At 35.7% G+C, this 22,539-nt stretch overlaps 1 protein-coding gene across 4 annotated transcripts in view; it reads left to right on the plus strand.

Moving 5' to 3' along the window:
• LOC106878315 (WD repeat-containing protein 86) overlaps positions 1–22,539 on the plus strand; it is a 42,676-nt gene that overhangs the window by 14,400 nt on the left and 5,737 nt on the right. For 2 of the 4 annotated variants that reach the window (XR_001410487.3, XM_014927504.3), the window contains exons 3-4: positions 116–251; positions 6,722–6,825. Coding sequence is in view for 3 of the 4 variants with exons in the window: in XM_014927504.3 (XP_014782990.1) it covers positions 116–251; positions 6,722–6,825 (240 nt within the window). In the remaining variant the exon portion in view is untranslated. Of the gene's footprint in view, positions 1–115; positions 252–6,721; positions 6,826–13,027; positions 13,259–22,539 lie in introns of those variants that run through there. The other 2 variants (XM_014927505.3, XM_089340434.1) reach the window with 2 other exon arrangements.

Here is a 22,539-nt window from a genome sequence, read left to right on the forward strand (position 1 = left end):
ACATACATACATACAGACAGACAGATAGATAAATTTAGAGAGGTAGATAAACAGAGAGGGAGAAAGACAGACAGAGACAGAGATATTAACTGTTTGTTTTTCTTTTCTTTTACAGATTTGCAACAAGATTTTATATACAGGCAGTTCAGACCACACATCACGCTCTTGGGTATCGGAATTTGCCGAATGTACCCGAGTTTATCGCGGGCATAGACACACTGTGATCTGCATGAGGTTTCATGAAGGGTTACGTGAGTAAATTATAATTTCTTTATCATCTTTCTCCCACCTCTCTCTCTCTCTCTCTCTCTCTCTCTCTCTCTCTCTGAAGTGGACATTTTATTTCTTTTAGTGGCTGTGTGGTAAGTAGCTTGCTTACCAACCACATGGTTCCGGGTTCAGTCCCACTGCGTGGCATCTTGGGCAAGTGTCTTCTACTATAGCCTCGGGCCGACCAAAGCCTTGTGAGTGGATTTGGTAGACGGAAACTGAAAGAAGCCCGTCGTATATATGTATATATATATATATATATATGCGTGTGTGTATGTATGTGTTTGTGTGTCTGTGTTTGTCCCCCTAGCATTACTTGACAACCGATGCTGGTGTGTTTATGTCCCCGTCACTTAGCGGTTCGGCAAAAGAGACCGATAGAATAAGTACTAGGCTTACAAAGAATAAGTCCCGAGGCCGATTTGCTCGACTAAAGGCGGTGCTCCAGCATGGCCGCAGTCAAATGACTGAAACAAGTAAAAGAGAAAAAAAAAGAGACATCACCCCCACCTTCCTTGTTTTTGTTTTTTCCCCACAGTTACACATTTAATAATTTCTTATCATTTGGTTCCCACTTCCAGGAACTCCGTGCATTTTCTTTTCCTTACGCCCGTGCGTCTGGGTTCAATCGTCACCCATCCCTCGCAAGCCCATCCCACCCCACCTCATTCCTTTCACCCACTCCCACACACACCACCTCTACCCCACCCGCAGCCTAACCCACACCCCACCCTTGCTTTCCCCACTCTCACCTCCCCCACCTCCCAACACCATGCACCACCATACCACACAACACATCACATCACAACACACCGCCACGCACATACCAGCACTGACCAGTTCCCAGCCGCACATTTTCACACCTACACATACACACACGTCAAGATCACCAGCCCTCTTCCACACGCACATACAAACTCTCTTATACACACGCATGCGCAACTTCGTTTTGGGATCACCACTACTTTATCATCTCCCCTTCTTCCTAGCTCTCCTGTGTGACTCTTCTGTCCGGCATTCGCCATGATAGATCGCTAGCCACTACACATTCTTTTTTTCTATCCTTGTTTCTTTCTGTGTTCCTTTCTGTGGAAGAGCGTAGGCTCGAAACGTTAAAGACTTTTTTCACCTCCCAAGCGTTAAACTAATACATCTGTTTGTTGTCTACTCCACCTGTCTTCGTCTTTTGTTTTTTTTTTTGTGAATTCTCTCCCTATATATATATATATATATATATATATATATAGGCCTACTCACCTAGTCAGCGGGGTGGCATCATTTGAAGGCTAAAACAATGCAAAGCGCTTTGTGACCAGCGATGTGTGACAATATCTGATTGCCTGGTTGATCACGTGATACACACACATATATATATGTATATATATATATATATATATATATATATAGATATAGATATAGATATATACATATATATATATATATATATATATATATATATATATATATATATATATATATACATATATATACATATATATATATATATATATATATATATATATATATATATATATATATATATATATATATATATATATATATATATATATATATATATGCATGTATATGTTCGTGTATATATGTGTGAGTGTCTGTGTTTGAGTGGTGGTGGTGGTGGTGTGTGTGTGTGTGTGTGTGTGTGATAATTCTTGATTGCTGATCTCTGATTAATGGCTTAGAACAATTCACGCATGATTTATTTCGGCCAAAGCTAGTCTCCCGCAGGGACTCAGCCAGTATTTAGAGTGGTAATTGCTTCACTTCTATATATTCCAAACACACTAAAAACTTACAGGTATCCTGCTTCCTATCAAAGTCCCCTAACCCGTAATCACTTCATAACTTGCCCTACTTTCGCCAAGCTCTTAACACTTCCCTTTCTCATGTGCTCAAATTACCCCTAATTATTTCTCCGATTATCTTCCGAACTCTAATCCTCATAAACTATCTCAAATGATTCATCGTTAGTCCCAATATTTTACTAATTTTCTTTAGTCAATACACGATAATCGCTTATAAGCCTTAAGCTTATAAAATATTATCACTTATAGAATTGTAAAACTCGGCACTGCTTATTATTTTCATAGTACGTGGGGTGCTAAAAGCTCCTGACTTTTGGTAAAAGAAAATACAGGAAGATTGGTTAATTATGATTTCATTCAACATATTCCCCCTCTCAGATTCACACACTTATTGTAGCGGTCCTTCAGTTTTTCTAAGCTCTGAAATAGAGCTCGGAAGATTGGGCCTCCAAGCAAACCTTTCACGATACCCTTAAAACCAAAACCTTTCCAGCACCTTTCGTAAGTCTCTAAGATAATCAATTGATGTTGCGTCTCCTGTCGTTCCGAGACATTCAATGTGGGTTGAATCGTGATCCCTTTCTCTATTTGAAATATGGTCACCCTGCTGGAGTCGAACAGCACTGAAGCTGGTCGTAGAAAAGATCGGTTTGGGGACGCGACCGCCCATAATGCGACATACGTGACCAAGCCATCGCAAATGACGAACTGTGAGTGCTGTTAGATCTTGTCTCACTAAGAACTTCAGAAGTGGTAACCTTATCTTTCCATTTATCTTCCCTTGCTCAATATAGCCAAGTTTGTTCTCTGGTTGTCTTGGTTATAGGATCTGATGCTAATGACTGATATATTTAGTAGAGAAATAGGATCTTGTTCAAAACGGGGGCACCAGTTTTCATTTATGTTTTATGTAGTGTTTTTGGTACCGAAAGACTTTCAAACTTCGTATACTTATCTATTTTGTGTTATAGAACAGAAAAACATTTTTGTATTCGAATTTATTTCATGTAAAAAATTGTCTTATTTCGATAATTTCTACTAATCACTGACGTCTATTCAGTTGAAAACAGTTAGTGCTGTAACGGTGTATATCGTATTAATCCCCTAACCCTAACCCTAAAACTAACCCCATCGAGTCATCGCTTCATACTGACACTGTGGATGCAGACAATGAATGACGACCGGGATACACAGATGGGTGGATGGGTGGACGGGTGGATGACTAGCTGGCTGGCTGGCTGGATGGATGGATGGATGGCTGACTGGATGGCTGGCTGGATGGCTGGCTGGCTCGATGGATGGATGGATGGATGGAGGGATGGATGGATGGGTGGGCGGGCGGGTGGATGTCATGAAGCAAGGCTAACATCGATAGAAAGATGTGAGTTTAAATAATGAAGATAATTTGCGCATTGATAATTAGAAACTCGTTTTAATTGATTATCAGCTTAAAATTCAATTTCTCTTATACACACACACACACACACACACACACACACGGACACGCACACACACACGGACACATACATACATGGGCAGACACAATGAACCGATGAAACCGCGAGATGTGTCAACACAGCCCCCACAGTGCGACAGGTCAAGACTTGTAAAACTTCCGTCTGCCTGACTCTACTAACGTCCTGTGGTTTAGTAAACAACCATCGTGATGTCTTCTGTAAAATTCACCTTCCATTAAGGAACCTATTAATATTATTGTTTCGCTAATTACTTGTACATCCGTATATATATATATATATATATACATATACATACATACATACATACATACATACATACATACATACATACATACATATATATATATATATATATATATATATTTATATATATATATATATATATGTATATATATATATATATATATATATATATATATATATATATATACATACATATATATGTATATATATATATATATATATATATATGTGTGTGTGTGTGTGTGTGTGTGTGTGTGCGTGCGTGTGTGTGTGTGTGTGTGTATGTTTGTATGTACGCACACACACACACACACACATACACACACACATATATGTATGTATACGTATATACTCGTTTCCTTGTTTCAGTCATTTGACTGCGGCCATGCTGGAGCACCACCTTTAGTTGAGTAAATCGACCCCAGGACTTATTCTTTGTAAGCCTAGAACTTATTCTATCGGTCTCTTTTTCCGAACCGCTAAGTTACGGGGACTGATGCATTCCTTCAAATAGAGAATACTTTGAAGGCGATAAAAATGTAAACATGTGTAAACTAAGTGAATAAACTGATAGTGCAAGATTCCGGTTTCTTTTGGGCAACCACTCGTCCGTATACAAGAGACAATGACCTGCACTACAAGTGAAGCTTCATTCCAGTTTTTTTGTTTTGTTTCGTTTTGATTTGACTTTACTTTATTTCAGACAAGGATTTTGCAATCCGATGAGTTGTTCTGTGTTCAGATGATATGTTTAGTTTGCTGACGAAAGAGCTTCAAGACTACTTAAACCGGACTTCTTGCGTCGGTTCAAAATAACTCATGACGTGAGTAGGAGCCCAATTGGATAGATTTATGGGTACATTACACCAGTCGCTTCTATTGGATAAGATTTGCTGAGGTCACCAGTATCGTACTGAACACTAGGTCACACTAGGTCGTACCAGATGTTATTTTGTGGAAACATCCGCTCTCTAATACAGGACGAGACCCACTTAACTTGACTGATGTTATCGGCGGAAACACATAATGTTATTGAGGACTTAGGAAAGTTGAAGGGAAACAGGCCCATAATGCAACGTGATGAAGTGCTTATCTGTAGTGGCCGCTTCATAAGAATAACGTCCTCTTAGAGTGGACATGGGCTACCTGCGGCCCAGAGTCCGCTTAACGAAGAATTACGGTGGCTTTGCTTGTTTCATCATTATTATTATTTGCGTAGTGTAGCCTACCGGATAATAACCCGTGACTAATGGGGCCCGCTTTCCCGAGAAAGGATACCCATGCATACCTTACCGAATCCCTGTTTGCTTTTATGATTGTTGTTGTTGTTTGTTTTATTTTTTTCCTTCTCTGCTTTTAGCCTTGACCAGGAAATTTCCACCACATCATACCTTGTCAAATAGTCGATTAGTGTTGGCCTATTTCAGTTGCCTATAACAACAGTATACGTGTATCACACTCGCGCGTGCGCACATACATGCATGCATGCACGCACACACACACGTACACACAGCCATAAAGTACGCTTTTGTTTGCGCCTCAAGCTGAGAGAGTGAAGATGAAATGAACGCTAAAATCTATTTTTGAAAGGCTGTCCATTGGACCGGAACATTATCAGAAATTAAAGAATTGTCAATATTTAGGCATGGAAATTTATCGAGTGTTTCATCTTTGTATCTTGTCTTCCTTTCATTTCTCTGTCTCTCTCCTCTTTATTTCTCTCCTCTCTCTCCTCTTTATTTCTCTCCTCTCTCTCCCCCCTCTCTCTCTCTCTCTCTCTCTCTCTCTCTCTCTCTCTCTCTGTATATATATATATATATATATATATATATATATATACATGTATAGTCACATATGTATGTATATAAACACATACATACATTGTATGTGTGTGTGGGTATATATATATATATATATATAATAAAAATAAACAATATACAATATATAAACATATATATACATGCATATATGGGTACAGGACGTCACCATCGGTGCAAATAACATGAAATACGTAAACAAACAAGGGGGAAAATGGGTGAATCCAACATTTCAAGGGTTAAACAGGTTTAAATTACATGAAAAGTTAGCTCTAGAAATAAAGTAATGAGGTTATGTCATTTGGAAATAAAGTAGGGTTATTTCGTGGGAAATTAAACAAAGGAATGGTACCAAGAAGAAGGGCTGTGATTTATAGGTAGGTTTTGTAGTCGGCAGGTGAATTGATGGCAGTCGCTCAGAGATAAAGATCAAATGGAAACAAGAGCACTCAGAGAGCGCAAATCTCCGCCAAGGCAATACCAAGGTCCTCTCAACGATTAGCCGGAGATGATTTTTAAAATGAGAATATCTGAAATAAGCTCGACTGCTCTCACAAACGAGAATGCTAAAAACGAACCTGACTGCTCTCAAAAATTAAGTTAAAAACCCGGAAAAATAATCCCGAATCCTTGTCCGGTACCCGATCGATCTCAAAATCTAATCAGTTTGTGCCAGTCATGAGGCCAAACATCTCTGAAAGTTTCATCTGAAGCCATTCAGTGGTTCTTGAGATATTTTGTCCACGGACAAACAAACGCGACTGAAAAGGCGGAGGTAATAAAAGAAAAGGAACACAATGTAGAAAATTATTTGAGACATTGGACTGCGACCATTCTGGGGCACCATCTTGAAGGGTTCGATCGAACAAAGGGATCCCACTCCATAGTCGAGAGTCCGTGCGTTAAAAGGAAAAAAGCCAATTGAAAAGAAAAACACGACTGTTGGGGTATAGCGTTCCTTTTTCAATTCGACGGGAGAATATTTGTTGGTTTTTTTTAAAGGAATCGGTAGAATAAATGTCATTTTTAGCATTTTACAGATCTTTTCTGGATGATAGACAAATATTGATGGAGTGCTTTTATTTCTCAGTTTTTACAGGTTGTGGTGACACATTCTGCCGTGCGTTCGATGCCAAGTCAGGAGCTCTGAAGAGAACATTCCGAGGCCACGAGACAGCAGTCCGTACCATGCAGGTTCTTAATATTATTGATAATTTCTTTATTTTTAATTATATCTATGGAAGACCGGTACGATCATTATTAATATGAACTAAAAAGATGGATTGCAATTTAGCATATAATTTAGTTATTGCAGTTTACTATTAATACCGATATAATGTACATTGGTTTAAATGTGTCTTGTTGTACTTTTATTAAAGTTAGTGTTTAATCCTACCTGTATAATGATTAATTGAAATAATGTGGTTATTAGGTTTTTACTTCTATGTTACACTACGGAAGACGATAAGGATTATAATTTTATATGACTTAATAGAGTTATCGCTGTTTAGTTACATATTTAGGAGTGGTTCTAATTTACTTATGGAATTTATTTATCGATACGGTTGTATGTTGGGTAAATGTGTTTGAAAGTTGTGGTTCCTTTGGTTTGTTTGTTTATTATTAGTGAATTGGTTAAATATCCAATTAACAAATCGATTGCTTGTTTAATTAGGTTAAACAATAAGTCATGTTTTAACTAATTGACCAACAAAGTGCGTTTGTTAATAATAGTGGCATAATGACTTTGCCTAGACATAACAACATTTGCTTCAACACACGAATTCATATAAAGAATCTTGAAAACCGGATACAAAAAGAAAACTGTGGAAGGATTAACGAATAAACAAAACTTCAGTTGAAATCTATACACAATCTATGCTTCTTGCTACAGTTTGTATATGTGAGGGTGAAAAACTGTTTCCTACAAATTCATGGGAAACTTTATTAATTGTTTTAATTTAGGTCAAGTGTTTCTTCTAGTTCTGGACAGGAATCGAGAGCTCGCTTTTTGATAATTGTTTGTAGTGTTTGTGGACCTCATTATTGGCAAATGTTCACACAACGAAAGTATTTATTCATAGGTATTTATGTATAATCACTTAGTACCTGCTACTACGGTGTTCGTTGTAAGACCATCTACTCACCACGAACAATACCACCAAAGCGGCCACCACCACCGCCGCCACCGCCGCCAACAAGAGCAACAACAACGTCAAATATGATGACGACGACGACGGCGACAACCACAATCATAGTAATTCTCAGAAATTTGCACGACTGTGTAAACTTTAAATAAATGTATGTTTATATGTATCTATCAATACATACATACATACATACATACATACATACATACATACATACATACATACATACATACATGCATACGTATAGGTAGTGTGGTCCTTAAACTCGACCCGTTAGTTACCAGAGCCTTGTTGTAATAGGGGTCCGCTGCGTCAAAGATATTTTTATTAGAAGATAGGTTCAAAACTCTTTTACTGACACCCTTCACATGGTTGTCTTTGGGATCTCAGAGAGGTGCAACACTACAATATTATCCAGCTATATATAGCGATTAAAAGAAGTGGGAACACCATACAAAATTAACTGGAACCTCCTGGAACAACTTGACCCATATCCCTATTGGACGGTACACATTTTTCTTGGCTGAGAGGACAATGATCCTGATAAATTCGCACGATCCGGGAGCCATTTTGAACTAAAACAAAAAAACGGAAATTTTTAACTGATACCCTCATAACAGAAAATTCGTTTGGGAAACGTGGTCTTCGACTTTTGTAAATTAGAAAACGGAAAAAACGAACATAGATAATCCATTTCGACTGCTGGTCTTCCATAAACAACCTTGCCTGGGCATGTGCCTCGAAGGGGAACTTTCTAGGTACACCCCATGCTCTTTCGTGACCGAAAGGGTTCTTTGCCTTAAGCACGTATATATAAACGCACTCATGCTCAGACGCGAGGATTCTAACGAAAATAATACAATGATTGATGTAACTTTTATATCAACAGACGATATGAGTTGGTCATCTTACACGTCATGTGTGCGGAGCAACTCTTCCTCTCTACAATGGTGCTACTCAAAATAGCCTCTATCCCAAAACGATGTATTGGCACCATCGTTGTACACAACTCTCGGGTCTTCTTTGGAGAAAAATTCAAAAGTGTGTCGTTGTACTCACTTCTTCACAGCCCCTTTCACTTCGTTTGTGTCATCAAGTTCTTATTCCCGAAGACCTGTCCTCTATTGGACCAAACAGATGGAAGAGGATGTAAAGATCCGGACTGTACAATAAATGCTAAATTGTTGACCGGCCAAATTTCCCGATTGCTTGATTTGCTGCCAAAGATGCGCACAGCCTCGCATTGTCGTAGTGAATCTGGGTTATTTACAGATCCGTTTAGATTCTTCTTCGTGATAGCTTCTCTAAGCTTATTAAATACCACAATCCACTGTACATCGTTGTCGGTACGGACACGTTTCAGACAATCAAGGATAAGGACGCCGTTGTCATTTCCTAAAGCAGTCACCATGACTTTCTTATGTCAATTTCTGGCCCCTGAATTGCTTCGGCCTGTGTGACGCCATTCCATAACGTGTACCTTTGTCTGAGGATGATAAAGATACTCCCAGATTTCATCACAAAATCAGGAAAAACTGTATTTTGTATTGGCTTCAACACTTTTGGCAGATCAGAGCAAACTTCCACCCACTTTTCCTTCAATTCCTCTATCAAATGCTGAGGCAACCGTTCCGCACACACTTTTCAAATGCTCAAACTCTTCCAGCATCTCGTCTGTAATGCATTGCCATCACACTCAAGTTGTGCAGCAAACATGCGGATTGCAGTTCGATTTTCACTCATTTATTATTTATATTTTTTTTTCTTCCAAAATCTTCGTTGCTTTTGCAAACCTGTCAGTGGATGCTATGTGTGTGTGTGTGTGTGTGTGTGTGTGTGTGTGTATTATATAAGTATGTGTGTATTCTTTTTTAAAATTCTTTTATATGTTTCAGTCTTAAGGCTGTGGCCATGCTAGGGCACTGCCAGTGTAATTACCTTTTAATTGGCTAATTATCTGTGATTGGCTTTTGCTGAAGCAGAGAATTCGATGCCAATGCCCTTCTTTTGAGCTTTCTGCCTTGATATTGGTTCATCTGGGATCTTGGATAGCAAGAGGTCGAGCTGTTTTTTGAAAACATCTACCCCCACGTCATTCAGATCCCTCAGTTGTTTTGGCAAGGCGTTAAATAGCTGTGGGGCCCTTGAATCCCAAGCTATTTCAGTACATGGTCCTCACCTTAGATAAAACAGTTGGGACTTTTGAAACAATGCCGTGACGTCCGATTCGAGGTCTGGTATAACTCTTAATTCTAAAGTTTGGTGCCAGCCCCTCCAGTATCTTCCACACACATATCACTGCATACCATTCCTGTCTTCGCTCTAGAGAGTAGAGGTGTAGCTCTTTCCGTCTCTCCCAGTAGCTCAGCTGTTGAGGTCAAATGTCCTCCATAGGACCAGCACAGTTTCCTGGTCCCTTGTTCTGTATATGTATGTATGGTTGTATGTATGTATGTATGTATGTATGTATGTATGTATGTATGTGTTTGTATGAATGAATGTAAGCATGTATGTATATTTGTATGCATGTATGTATGCAAGATTGTATAAATGTATCTACGTATGTATGCAAGTTTGTATATATGTATGTATATATGTAAGTATGTATGCGTGTATATATGCAAGCTTGTATACATGTATGTATGTATGTATGTATGTATGTATGTATGTGTGTATGTATGCATGTATGTATGCGTGTATGCAAGTTTGTATATATGTATGTATATATGTATGCATGTATGTATGTATGCAAGTTTGTATATATGTATGTATGTAAGTATGTATGCGTGTATATATGCAAGCTTGTATATATGTATGTATGTATGTATGTGTGTATGTATGTATGTATGTAAGTATGTATGTATGTATGTAGTGCAACACTCCTAATAAATTCACGAAACATTAGAAACATTTAAAAGATAAACTAGGAAAATTCTTTGTATGTATATATGCACCCACTTGTACACACACACACACACACACACACGTATCCATTTTCATTTTCTGGTTTGAAGTTTCAAGTAGATAAATTTTTTATCAACAACAACAACAACAACAACAGCAGCAGCACCAGCAACAACCTTTCAATTGCGTTCACTTTTTTTTTTTGTCTTTTAATTGTTTATGTCATTATACTGCAGCCATGCTGGGGCACTGGATTGTAGAATTCCCGGCAAGGAGCCCCTTGTGTTCGTACTATATAATATTATATACCTTAAGGTATGGTCACTCTGACCAGTTATCCTGGGATCACATGGGTCAAGGGTCCCAATTCTGACCTGTGTATGTTGTGGTTTGCTGTCAATAATTAAATAACATAAGGCCTAGTGCATTGACTGGCCCAGAGACGTACAATGCTACCAAGCAGCTCACATTATATTGTATTATATCATATCATATCATAATATCATATCATATCATAATATCATATCATATCATATCATATTATGTTATATTATATTGTATCATGTTATATTTTCCTCATTTATCTGATATGTCCTCGGCTTTTATTTCTTTTCAAATGTCTATTATTAATATTTTTATGTCGTACAAACTGCTAATTTCTAATTTTAACCTTGACACTTCAAAAAGCAATCCACATTTAAATCATGGTTGTTTTGCAGTTAACTATTTACCACACCTCATTGTTCTATTTGTTCTATTTGTATAAAAATAATCAGTCGCTAAAACCCACATGAACATTTTAAACAAAATAAATAGAATGGACTAACCTGAATTGAATTTCTGAAAAATCAATCGTTATTTAAACATTTTTTTCATTTCTCTGACACAAATTTCAGTTATAGATCGCGTTAGATTGCTATGGTAACACACCGGATATAGTAGATTTTATTACAAACCAAGCTACTTGAACCCTACATAAATGTATTCATAAATGTACATAAATATCCCCGCACAATGCAGTAGCAATGAATTTGAGTAACTGTTAACATAATTTACTTTAAGGTATGGATGAATTAAGTTTAGCTTTAACCACCCCATTCTTATAAACACCAGGTAGCTATTTAACTCGTTATGTGATCGTGAATGCACCAAACCACACATTTGCCTATACTTACATTTTCGCAAGATGTTTGTATGAGCGAGTGTACACGCGCCATGCAGCTTGCGCGAGGGCGTTTATATATATATATAGATATCCTTTCTATCGAAGAGCGCAGGCTCGAAACGTCAAAGACCTTTCAATTCTTCCTGAGCATCGAACTAATACACCTGCTTATTGTTCTCTCACCTGTCTTCGTCTTTTTGTTTTCTGTAAATTTGAACTAAATATATATATATATATATATATATATATATATATATATATATATATATATATATATATATATATATATATATTACGATAGATGTAAACAAACCAACGTTTGCCTTAGAAGCGCTGAAATCTGTATTGTGATATACAAATAAAATAGTTTCTTTTTGAAACGCACAAATGCTGATATCTCAACAGAGACAGGATAGAATATCCATAGAAAGCGGGAAATTATGTCTGCAATGAGCCATGAGACATTATATGGATATTTTGCCCCGCCTCTGCTGTTCTTTCAGCGTTTGTGCGCTTGAAAATAAATTATTATATATTATTTATATCTCACTATATATATATATATATATATATATATATATACATTATTATTATTATTATTTAAAATAGTTTGATTCGGTTCCAAGTGACTTAAAGTTTCGCAAGTGTCTAACAGAAACCCGGCACGTTCAAATATAGATTACCAAACTGAAAAATACAGCAAGTCCAAAATGGCTACTGGAAAGTGAGCTACAATTCGTCAAGGCGGTATCCCACTTTCCAGTGGCCATCTTGGACTTCCTTTATTTCTCCATTCTGTAATCTAAGGTTGAACAAGCCAAATCAAATTGTTTCAAATAATACATGTAACTCTTACTTAATGTGTTGAGTACTTTTTCATTCGTTTGTCCACTTACCTGTGTGTGTATATATAATCATATCTATGTATATGTATTTATATATATATATATATATATATATATATATATGATCTATGTATGCTTTTTACATTTTGCTTTTATGCGCTTGTCGAAACTGTTAAATGCTTTGTTCCATGTTTTTCTGACACAAATTCACGAATTTCTAATTCTTATTCTTCTTTTTCTTTTCTCTCTTTCTTCTCTTTTCATTTTCTCCTCTCACTTGCACCCTTTTCTGTCGTTGTGGAATAAAAACACGCTCTTTCCTTCACTGCCAGTTAGATCGTTGACCAGAAGTTGTTCTCCGGCTCTTACGATGGATCGCTACGCGTCTGGGATCTTAAAGGCCTCAAAGAAGGACCGGATTGATAAAAAAACCAACTCATTGGACGTGTCTTCGATAAAAAGTTATGTTGAATATTTATAGGAACTCATATGAGAAAAATAAGATTAATTAAAATACAAAATAAAAATAAGATTAAAATACAAAATAAAAACATCACAGAAAAAGATTCCGCCATCATCATTATCCTCCCATCACCACCATCACCACAACCAGCAATGACGTCACCAAGAACCAGCTTAGAGAGTTTCTGCTGGTTGCTCGACCTGCTAGAAATAGAAGCCAAATCTCCCTCAAATCGCATCGTACTGTCTTTAAAAGTGTAGAACATGTTGGATAATGCATTCTTAGATACAATATTTAATTAAAAGGCAAGATGGTCACAGCTGGAACGTCTTTTGTCATTTGAAAATAAAAAGGCAGCATGCTAAAAGTTAATTCTTCCAGTCTTAAAATGCATTTGTAGTTCTTTTAATGCTATTGTATTCTTTAACATTTCTTGTACATGTATACACATACATACGCACTCACACACATACAGATATAGATACGCATACGCATGTATAATTAATGTATGTATAATAAACACACACACATACACACACACACATACACACACACACACATACACACACACACATACACACACACACATACACACACACACATATATATATACTTGGAAAAGGGTGCGTAGCGTTCAATCATATGATAATATATATATATATATATATATATATATATATATATATATATATATATGTGTGTGTGTGTGTGTGTGTATATATAAGGTTGAGGAGGGTATTGGATTTAACCAAACCCAGGAGGATACAGGTAATACCGAGTAAGTGCTGTATACCGACTAGTTTTGCCCCAGTCGTTGTATGAACAGGATTGGGGATTATAAGTCGTGTATTAGCGTGTGTATATGTAAATATATAAAAACAAAAAGATAAAGAGAGCAAAGGTGAGGTTGGAGAAGTATTTTATGGATAGAGTCTTACAGCTGTTTCTGGGAAGGTCCAGTACTTCCCTTCATCGGAGACAGAAAAAATAAAGTAATCTATTATTATAACCATAGGCGGATATTTTTAGTATGAAGTGGTAAAGAGTGTGATGTGCTGAAAAAAGAGAGAACAGTACTTGAAGTGTAGTTTCATTCCAGTGGTAAATATCCGTGTAGAAATCCGTGCAAAGTAACCCTTGTGTGAATAATCCGGAAATTTATGTTGGAGCGAAAGTTGATATAGCATAGATAGCAGAGGTACATATATTCCATATTGCGATGGATTTTTGCTTGTTTACTTGAAGAATGGCCAAGTCAAGTCCGGATTATTCACACAAGGGTTACTTTGCATGGATTTCTACACGGATATTTACCACTGGAATGAAACTACACTTCAAGTACTGTTCTCTCTTTTTTCAGCACATCACATTCTTTACCACTTCATACTAAAAATATCCGCCTATGGTTATAATAATAGATTACTTTATTTTTTCTGTCTCCGGTGAAGGGAAGTACTGGACCTTCCCAGAAACAGCTGTAAGACTCTATCCATAAAATACTTCTCGAACCTTACCTTTGCTCTCTTTATCTTTTTGTTTTTATATATTTACATATACATATATATATATATATATATATATATATATATATATATATACATATATATATATATATATATATACATATATATATATATATATATATATATATATATATATATATATATATATACATATATATATATATATATATATATATATATATATATATATATATATATATATATATATATATATATATATATATATATATATATATATATATATATATATATATGCATATATATATATATATATATATATATATATATATATATATATATATATAGATATATATATATATATATATATATATATATATATATATATATATATATATATATATATATATATATATATATATATATATATATATATATATATGCATATATACATACGTATATGTACATACTTTATCTATACGTATTTATATATGCATATGAGGACACAGGACGTCACGAAACGTGTACAACAAAAAAGTACGAAGCACGAGTACATGGAACATGAATTATCCTTTCGAACAACGAAAGACACAAATGGAAAACACAACAAACAACATAAAGAACGGGAGATATTGAAGTTGATAAGAGTTTACTATCAGAGAAAAATCGATCGTTATCTCTTACAGCTGTTTCAATTAAGCAAAGTGAAATTTAAAAAATATTAAAATAATATTTCTGAGATAATCACTTCAGAGAAGGAATGAATAAACCCTTAGAAATATTATGTGTTAGTTGTTTGAATCATCACAGCAGACTGAATGATTACTATTTATGTTTAGTAATGTTATATGTCTAGGCATAGGGGGGAGTAACAGGTTTGTAATGGGTAAGATATATTATACAAATATAAGCAGGTTAACGAAGGGTAAATAAATAGAGATTGAAGATTAAATTATAATATTAATAAAGTGCAATATGAAGGAGGTGATAAATTAAATAAAATATGTAATTTGTATCTAAAAAAAGAGAAAATCTAATCTCTATGTAAGAATATATATCTACTTATATACTCACTCTCCCTTTCTCTCTCACTTTCCCTTTCTCTCTCACTCCCCCTTTCTCTCTCACTCTATCTCACTCTTACTTGCTCCCTGTCTCTTTCTCTCGCTTTGCCACTTCTTTGACGCAAACAACAGGTACATAGAAAAACACATATTTAGCGTATAATAATAATAATAATAATAATAATAATAATAATAGTAATAATAATAATAATAATAATAATAATAATAATAATAAATGTAAATATATCCATAAATGTATCATCTGTCAAGACCTACCAAAAACTGAGCAAGAATAAAGATCTTGAAATAGAAATTGGCAAAATGTGAAACCTGAAGACTAAAACAATACCTGTTGTTATAGGTGCCCTGGGAATGATAGCAAAAGGGGCTGATTGCTACCTAGCTCAGGAAGTCCCAAAATGGCAGAAATTCAAAAGATAGTGCTCATGGGAACTGCCCATATCCTACGTAAAATACTGTCTATGTAATCTCAAGTTTTAAAACAAACTCATAATTTTCTTATGGTTTCTTAAACATTTTGTAGAACAATACTTTGTGCAAAACCAAATGTATGGCACGCTAGGCACAATACAAGCTTGAACTTCTAACTTGTTGTCTCTTGAGGTCCCTGGGTGAGACTTGGAGTCAACTAGTACAAATACAAAGCAAAAGTCAATAATAATAATAATAATAATAATAATAATAATAATAATAATAATAATAATAGTAGTAATAATAATAATAATAATAATAATAATAATAATAATAATAATAATAGTAATAATAATAATAATAGTAATAATAATAATAATAGTAATAATAATAATAATAATAATAATAATAATAATAATAATAATAATAATAATAGTAATAATAATAATAATAGTAATAATAATAATAATAATAATAATAATAATAATAATAGACGGTTACAATACCAGTGGTTGTACGAGCACTCGGAATGTCCTGTGCTGGCACCAAACGAATTACAAAATCGCCACGATAAGGTAGGACAGTATTTACATTGGAAAATATGTAAATACTACATAATCATCACTCCTACTTACTGATATGAACATCATCCTGAGCCAGTTGTTGAAGATAGAAATGTCTATGTCCTCTGGGATTTTCCAGTCAACACCGACAGAACGATCCAGGCTAATCGACCGGACATAGTCATTAAAGACAGGGAAGAAAATACTTGTTAACTAATAGATGTATACGTTGGCCACTGATAAAAATATATTTGTAAAGGAATTTGACAAATTAAGTAAATATAAGGACCTAGAAATTGAAATACAAAAGATGTGGCATCTTAAAGCGAGAACTGTTCCTGTTATTGTAGGTGTCCTACGTATGATAAAAAAAAAATTGGTGGGGGTGCCAGAAACATTTAGATATGACCTCAGGAGAACCATGTGTCAGAGAAATCCCAAAGATTGTGCTGACAAGTACTGCCCACGTCCTTAGAAAAACCCTATCCATTTAAAGAAGATATTTCGCTACTGCCCCTGACACTTCCCCTCCCCAAACTGTCAGTCATACTGTAATTTCTCTTATCTTTCACTAGCCTAGGATGCTAGGTGTGTCTCGGCAAGTGATTGTAACAAAAATGCAGATTGAAAGTAAAATGATAATAATAATAATAATAATAATAATAATAATAATAATAATAATAATAATAATAATAATAACGATGATGATGATTTCATTTATTTGCCACAAGAGCGAAGAATAAAGGGGACAATGCAAGAACTGACATAAAGTGTGGGGGTTTACATATATTGAAATAATGATGAAAGAAGAAAAAAGTATGTATGCACGATATACACCGAAAAAGAAGACCCATATACATAGTATACAAAAAGGGCCATATACATAATTTACAAAAAGGGCCATATAGATAGTATACAAATAGTGTATAAAAAAGTAGGGAGGATGATAGAGATATAGCTCCTCTGATAGAGGAGGACCTCGTGAGATAATAGCGGGACCCCACTGTCCGAGATTTCCTTGAACACCAAGAGCAAGCATTCTCTCCGACTTACAGCTCTGCCTACACTGAAAGAGGTACCATCCCACACTGTTGCCATGGTCGCAACATTCACCCAGCTTTCAATAAACTCACTCGAGGTCACCACTTCCCTTTCCATTCTCAATTTCCATTCACAGGGTCAGCAATTTCGAGGCAGAAAACTAAGTCGATTACATCGACCCCAGTACTTTACTAGTACTTCATTTTATCATAACCAAAAAGATGAACAGTAAGGTTGACCAAGCAGGATTTCAACTCAGATGCGAACTTTGCCTGTCACCCTTTCAGGGTCGGTGAAATAAAATAGAAGTCACGTATCGGTGTCGGTGGTGTCCGCTAACCTCCTTTCCTCAAAACTGCTGGCCTTGGGCTTAAATTAGAAACTAGCACTTAATTCCAACATTGGTATAAAACCACGATTGGTAAGAGGATTCTTAGCAATGCAATTCCCTTCAATGCTTTACAGTTTACTGTTTTGAATAACAAGCGGTATATCATTATCGATAGATTAGTAATCAGCGCTAATGCCCAGTTAAATGATCTTTGAACCCTGTTATGTCACATATAGTTTCCTCGCTTTTTTTAACAAAGCAATGACAACGCTGTGTGTCACGTAATGAAATACGTTTAACTATACCCTCTTAAAAAATGATAACTTGGCTGAATCTTAATTTCGTTATTATATATTTAAAAAAACAGTATATCGTCACTTATACAATAATGGTTTCAAATTTGGTGCAAGGATGTGGCGATCATATCTAACTGGTACTTAGATGTTTTGCAAACAACTTGCACGAGAACTCCACATACCGGAAGCCAGCAAGTGTATAGGGTCATCGGGAGAGAATGCGCGCCGTCTTGGTGACTGCTTCTCGACGGCGTCAATGCGCCCCGCCCCTCATTGACATGAGGCCCCGCTTGCTAGATCAATTGGATGAAGAAAGATTAGTCATCAGCGTTTATGCCCAGTTATATGATCTTTAGACTCTGTTACGTCACATATAGTTTCCTCGCTTTTTTTAACAAAACAATACCAACGCTTGAAAGGATGAAGAGCAAAGTCGAGCTCGGTGAGATTTGAACTCAGAACATAAAGATGGACGAAATACTGCTAGGCATTTATGCCCGGCGTACTAACGATTCTGCCAGCTCACCGCCTTAATAACTATAGTTTCCGATTTTGGCACAAGGCCAGCAATTTAGGGGGATGGAGTAAGTCGATTACATCGACCCCAGTGTTCAACTGGTACTTATTTTATCGATCCTGAAAGGATAAAAGGGATTGTCGATCTCAGCGGAATTTGAACTCAGAACGTAACGACGGGCGAAATACCGCTAAGCATTTCGTCCGGCGCTCTAAAGAAGAAGAAGAAGAAGAAGAAGAAGAAGAAGAAGAAGAAGAAGAAGAAGAAGAAGAAGAAGAAGAAGAAGAAGAAGAAGAAGAAGAAGAAGAAGAAGAAGAAGAAGAAGAAGAAGAAGAAGAAGAAGACTCTGTGAGACTTTGTGTCTTTAAGTATGAGATCATGGAGAACCACACTGACTTTGAAGAGTGACAATGAATCGCTGAATGCTGGGAATGTAAGAATTTCATGTGGCATTTTCCAGGGTGACTCATTATCACCACACCTCTTTTGTCTGGCTTTAATAACTCTCTCGAAATTGTTCGAGGATGTACAATATGGCAATAAAATGTTTAATAAAAATATAAATCATCTCTTTTACATGGATGATTTAAAGCTCTCTTACTAGCAATTGTTAAACAATTCAGTGATGACATCAGAATGCAATTTGACCTCGATAAATGTGCAAAAGGATCTAGGGAGAGTTCTCGGGGTACCAAGGATCACCTGGTCATCGATAAAACAGTTTTGTGGCATTGTAAAAAACATCATACAAACACGTCTATGGCTTGGATTGACTTTAAGAAGGCATATGATATAATGCCTCATTCTTGGGTCGTTGAATGCCTGCAGATGTTTGGTATTGCTGGCAACATCACAAATTTTTTTATGCATAGCATGAAAGAGTGGAAAACCAAATTGTACTCAAGTAATGTATCCCTTGGAGAAGTTAATATTAAAAGGGGTATCTTCCAAGGTGACTCGTTTTCTCCCTTACTTTTTGTAATTGTACTAATACCCATAACAATGATATTAACCTGTGTTACACATAATTCTAATTTACTTAGCCCTAGCAACAACCACATTTTACAAAGATCTCATAAACAGTTAATGTGACCTTTAGAGCCTAATTATATAAAGATACGTAATACTTCAGTTTTCTTTTTCTTCTTTGCTTTTTTTTAGTACAACTAATCTAAAACTAATTTTGTTCTGGTATCTCTTGAGATAAGAGATCTAGAATTGCATCATGTAAATTCCATATTTCTAGGGATTTTGCTTTTGCTAGGGATGGTTAGGATTTACATCGATTTTGCAAGTATTTTTTTCCCCCAGACTTCACTCTGAACAAAAGTACTCATGCCCCATGTAAATTCCACGCTCCTCACAACCCGCTCCTCTCACCTTTGATATCAACAGAAACGAAGACTTCCAACTGCCATGTAGAGGCGGCGGACAATGGGCAAACATATTTGCATACAAAGAAAGTTGACCTTATCTCTATGTTGACCTATGCGTTATTGCTTTCATTGAGTCAGTCTATAGGCACGGAATTATATATGTGAGAGCCTTGCACAAAAAGAATACCAGCGCCGCCACGATAAAGTGCGTGTGTATCTTCATTGGCTTTTGAACATGGAAGTCCGAATAACCACTACTTCAGATAAAAACTACTGACTAATTCGGAAGCTGTATCGCTGTGAAACAAAATCGACATAATCGGTAAAGTGAGAGACTAATATCACACACACACACACACACACACACACACACACACAAATATATATATATATATATACATACATATATGCATGTATATATATATATATATAGATTAAGTAAATAGTCGACATGAAATAACTTGCAGCATTTCTTCTATTGTTCGGTCTGACATTATAGTTAACACACACACACACACACACACACACACACACACACACACACACACACACACACGCGCGCACACACGATAGCTATCCACTCATTGCATCAGAGATGCTTTGCACGAATATCGATTCCAGCTGATTGCTTTCGCCATTATTCGCATGTTATTCCTTTATAGTTTCGAAAAGAACACCCGCCACACATCTGTCGCCTGCCTCGACTGGTTCATACCATCGCAATTCAGTCAGGATCTGCTATCTTTTTACTTGCTTCAGTCAGTAGACTGCGGCCATGCTGCAGCACCGCCTTGATGAATTTTTACTCGAATGTATTAACCCCGGTGCTTCTTCTTTTTTTTTAGAACCTGGTACTTATTCTATCGATCCCTTTTGCCCGAGCCTCTAAGTTACGGGGACGCAAACACACCAACACCGATTGTCAAGCGGGGGGGGGGCACAGACAATAAGATACACAAACAGATATTCATACATCTATATATATAAAAATGAGAATGTGTGTCTGTCTGTCTGTCTGTCTGTGTGTTTCCCTAAAACTCGAGAACTACACAACCAATTTCATTCAAATTTTACACATGTCTTACTTAGGGTTCCGGTTGTGTTTTAGTCAAAAAAAATTTTTAACTTCTTGCAGAGTTCGAGCCCACGGCAACATAATATCTCCTCCACTATTTAAGTATTACGTGTCAAAAGTGAAACAAAAACACTCATGTCAAATACTTTCACTTTAAAACTGAAACTATTCCACTAACTGAAACAATCACATTTCGATACTGTAATGACAGATACTTTCACTTTAATGGTGTGTGTATATATATATATATATATATATATATATACAGAGAGAGAGAGAGAGAGAGAGAGAGAGAGAGAGAGAGAGAGGAGAGAGAGAGAGAGAGAGAGAGAGAGAGAGAGAGAGAGAGAGAGATGTATATGTATACACATACATGTATATGTACACGTATATGTATAGATATATATATATAGATATAGATCTATATGCATACATGTATATGTATACATATGTGTAGATGTATATATATAGGTGTACATGTGTATCTATTCTTATAATACTTCCCTGTGTTTTAAAATAAATAAACATAATAGAATGTGTACCGGTTGATGTATGTCATTTTTGTATTCCGTCCATTTTCTTTTTTGCCGTATAAATTAAGTCTAAACCACTTTTTACCCTCCGCCCATATATGACGATTGCGAAATTGCCACGCAATAACAAGCAGTATATTGGATACATACTATCCCTTAGTTGGTTGACTTCCCAGCCTCTAACTTTCACGGAAAAAAAAAATATCTTCTCTATAATAACTATTACTTAAACATTTTCTTGCACCGTCTCTGATAAAGGGATTTGTAAAATATCTCGGAAACAGCTATAAGACCTTCTCTTTATAAATGTTCTGAAAACTAGTCACAGCTTTGGATTTTTTATCTCATTCTGTTAACTTATATATATATATATATATATATATATATATATATATATATATATATATATATATATATATATATATATATATATATATATACATTAGATCGCTAGCCCTAAACCTTTTTCTATTTTCTCTCCCTGTTTATTTCTGTGTTCCTTTCTGTCGAAGAGCGTAGGTTCGAAACGTAAAACACTTTCTCACTTCCCGAGCGTCAAAGTAACACACCTGCTTGTTATACATCTGTTTGTTGTTTACACACCCGTCTTCGTCTTTTGTTTTTTGTAGATTCTCACTATATCTATCTATCTATCTATCTATCTATCTATCT

This window comes from Octopus bimaculoides, chromosome 23, assembly GCF_046866305.1.
Source record: "Octopus bimaculoides isolate indiv1 chromosome 23, ASM4686630v1, whole genome shotgun sequence".
Classification (NCBI taxonomy): Eukaryota; Metazoa; Mollusca; class Cephalopoda; order Octopoda; family Octopodidae; genus Octopus; species Octopus bimaculoides.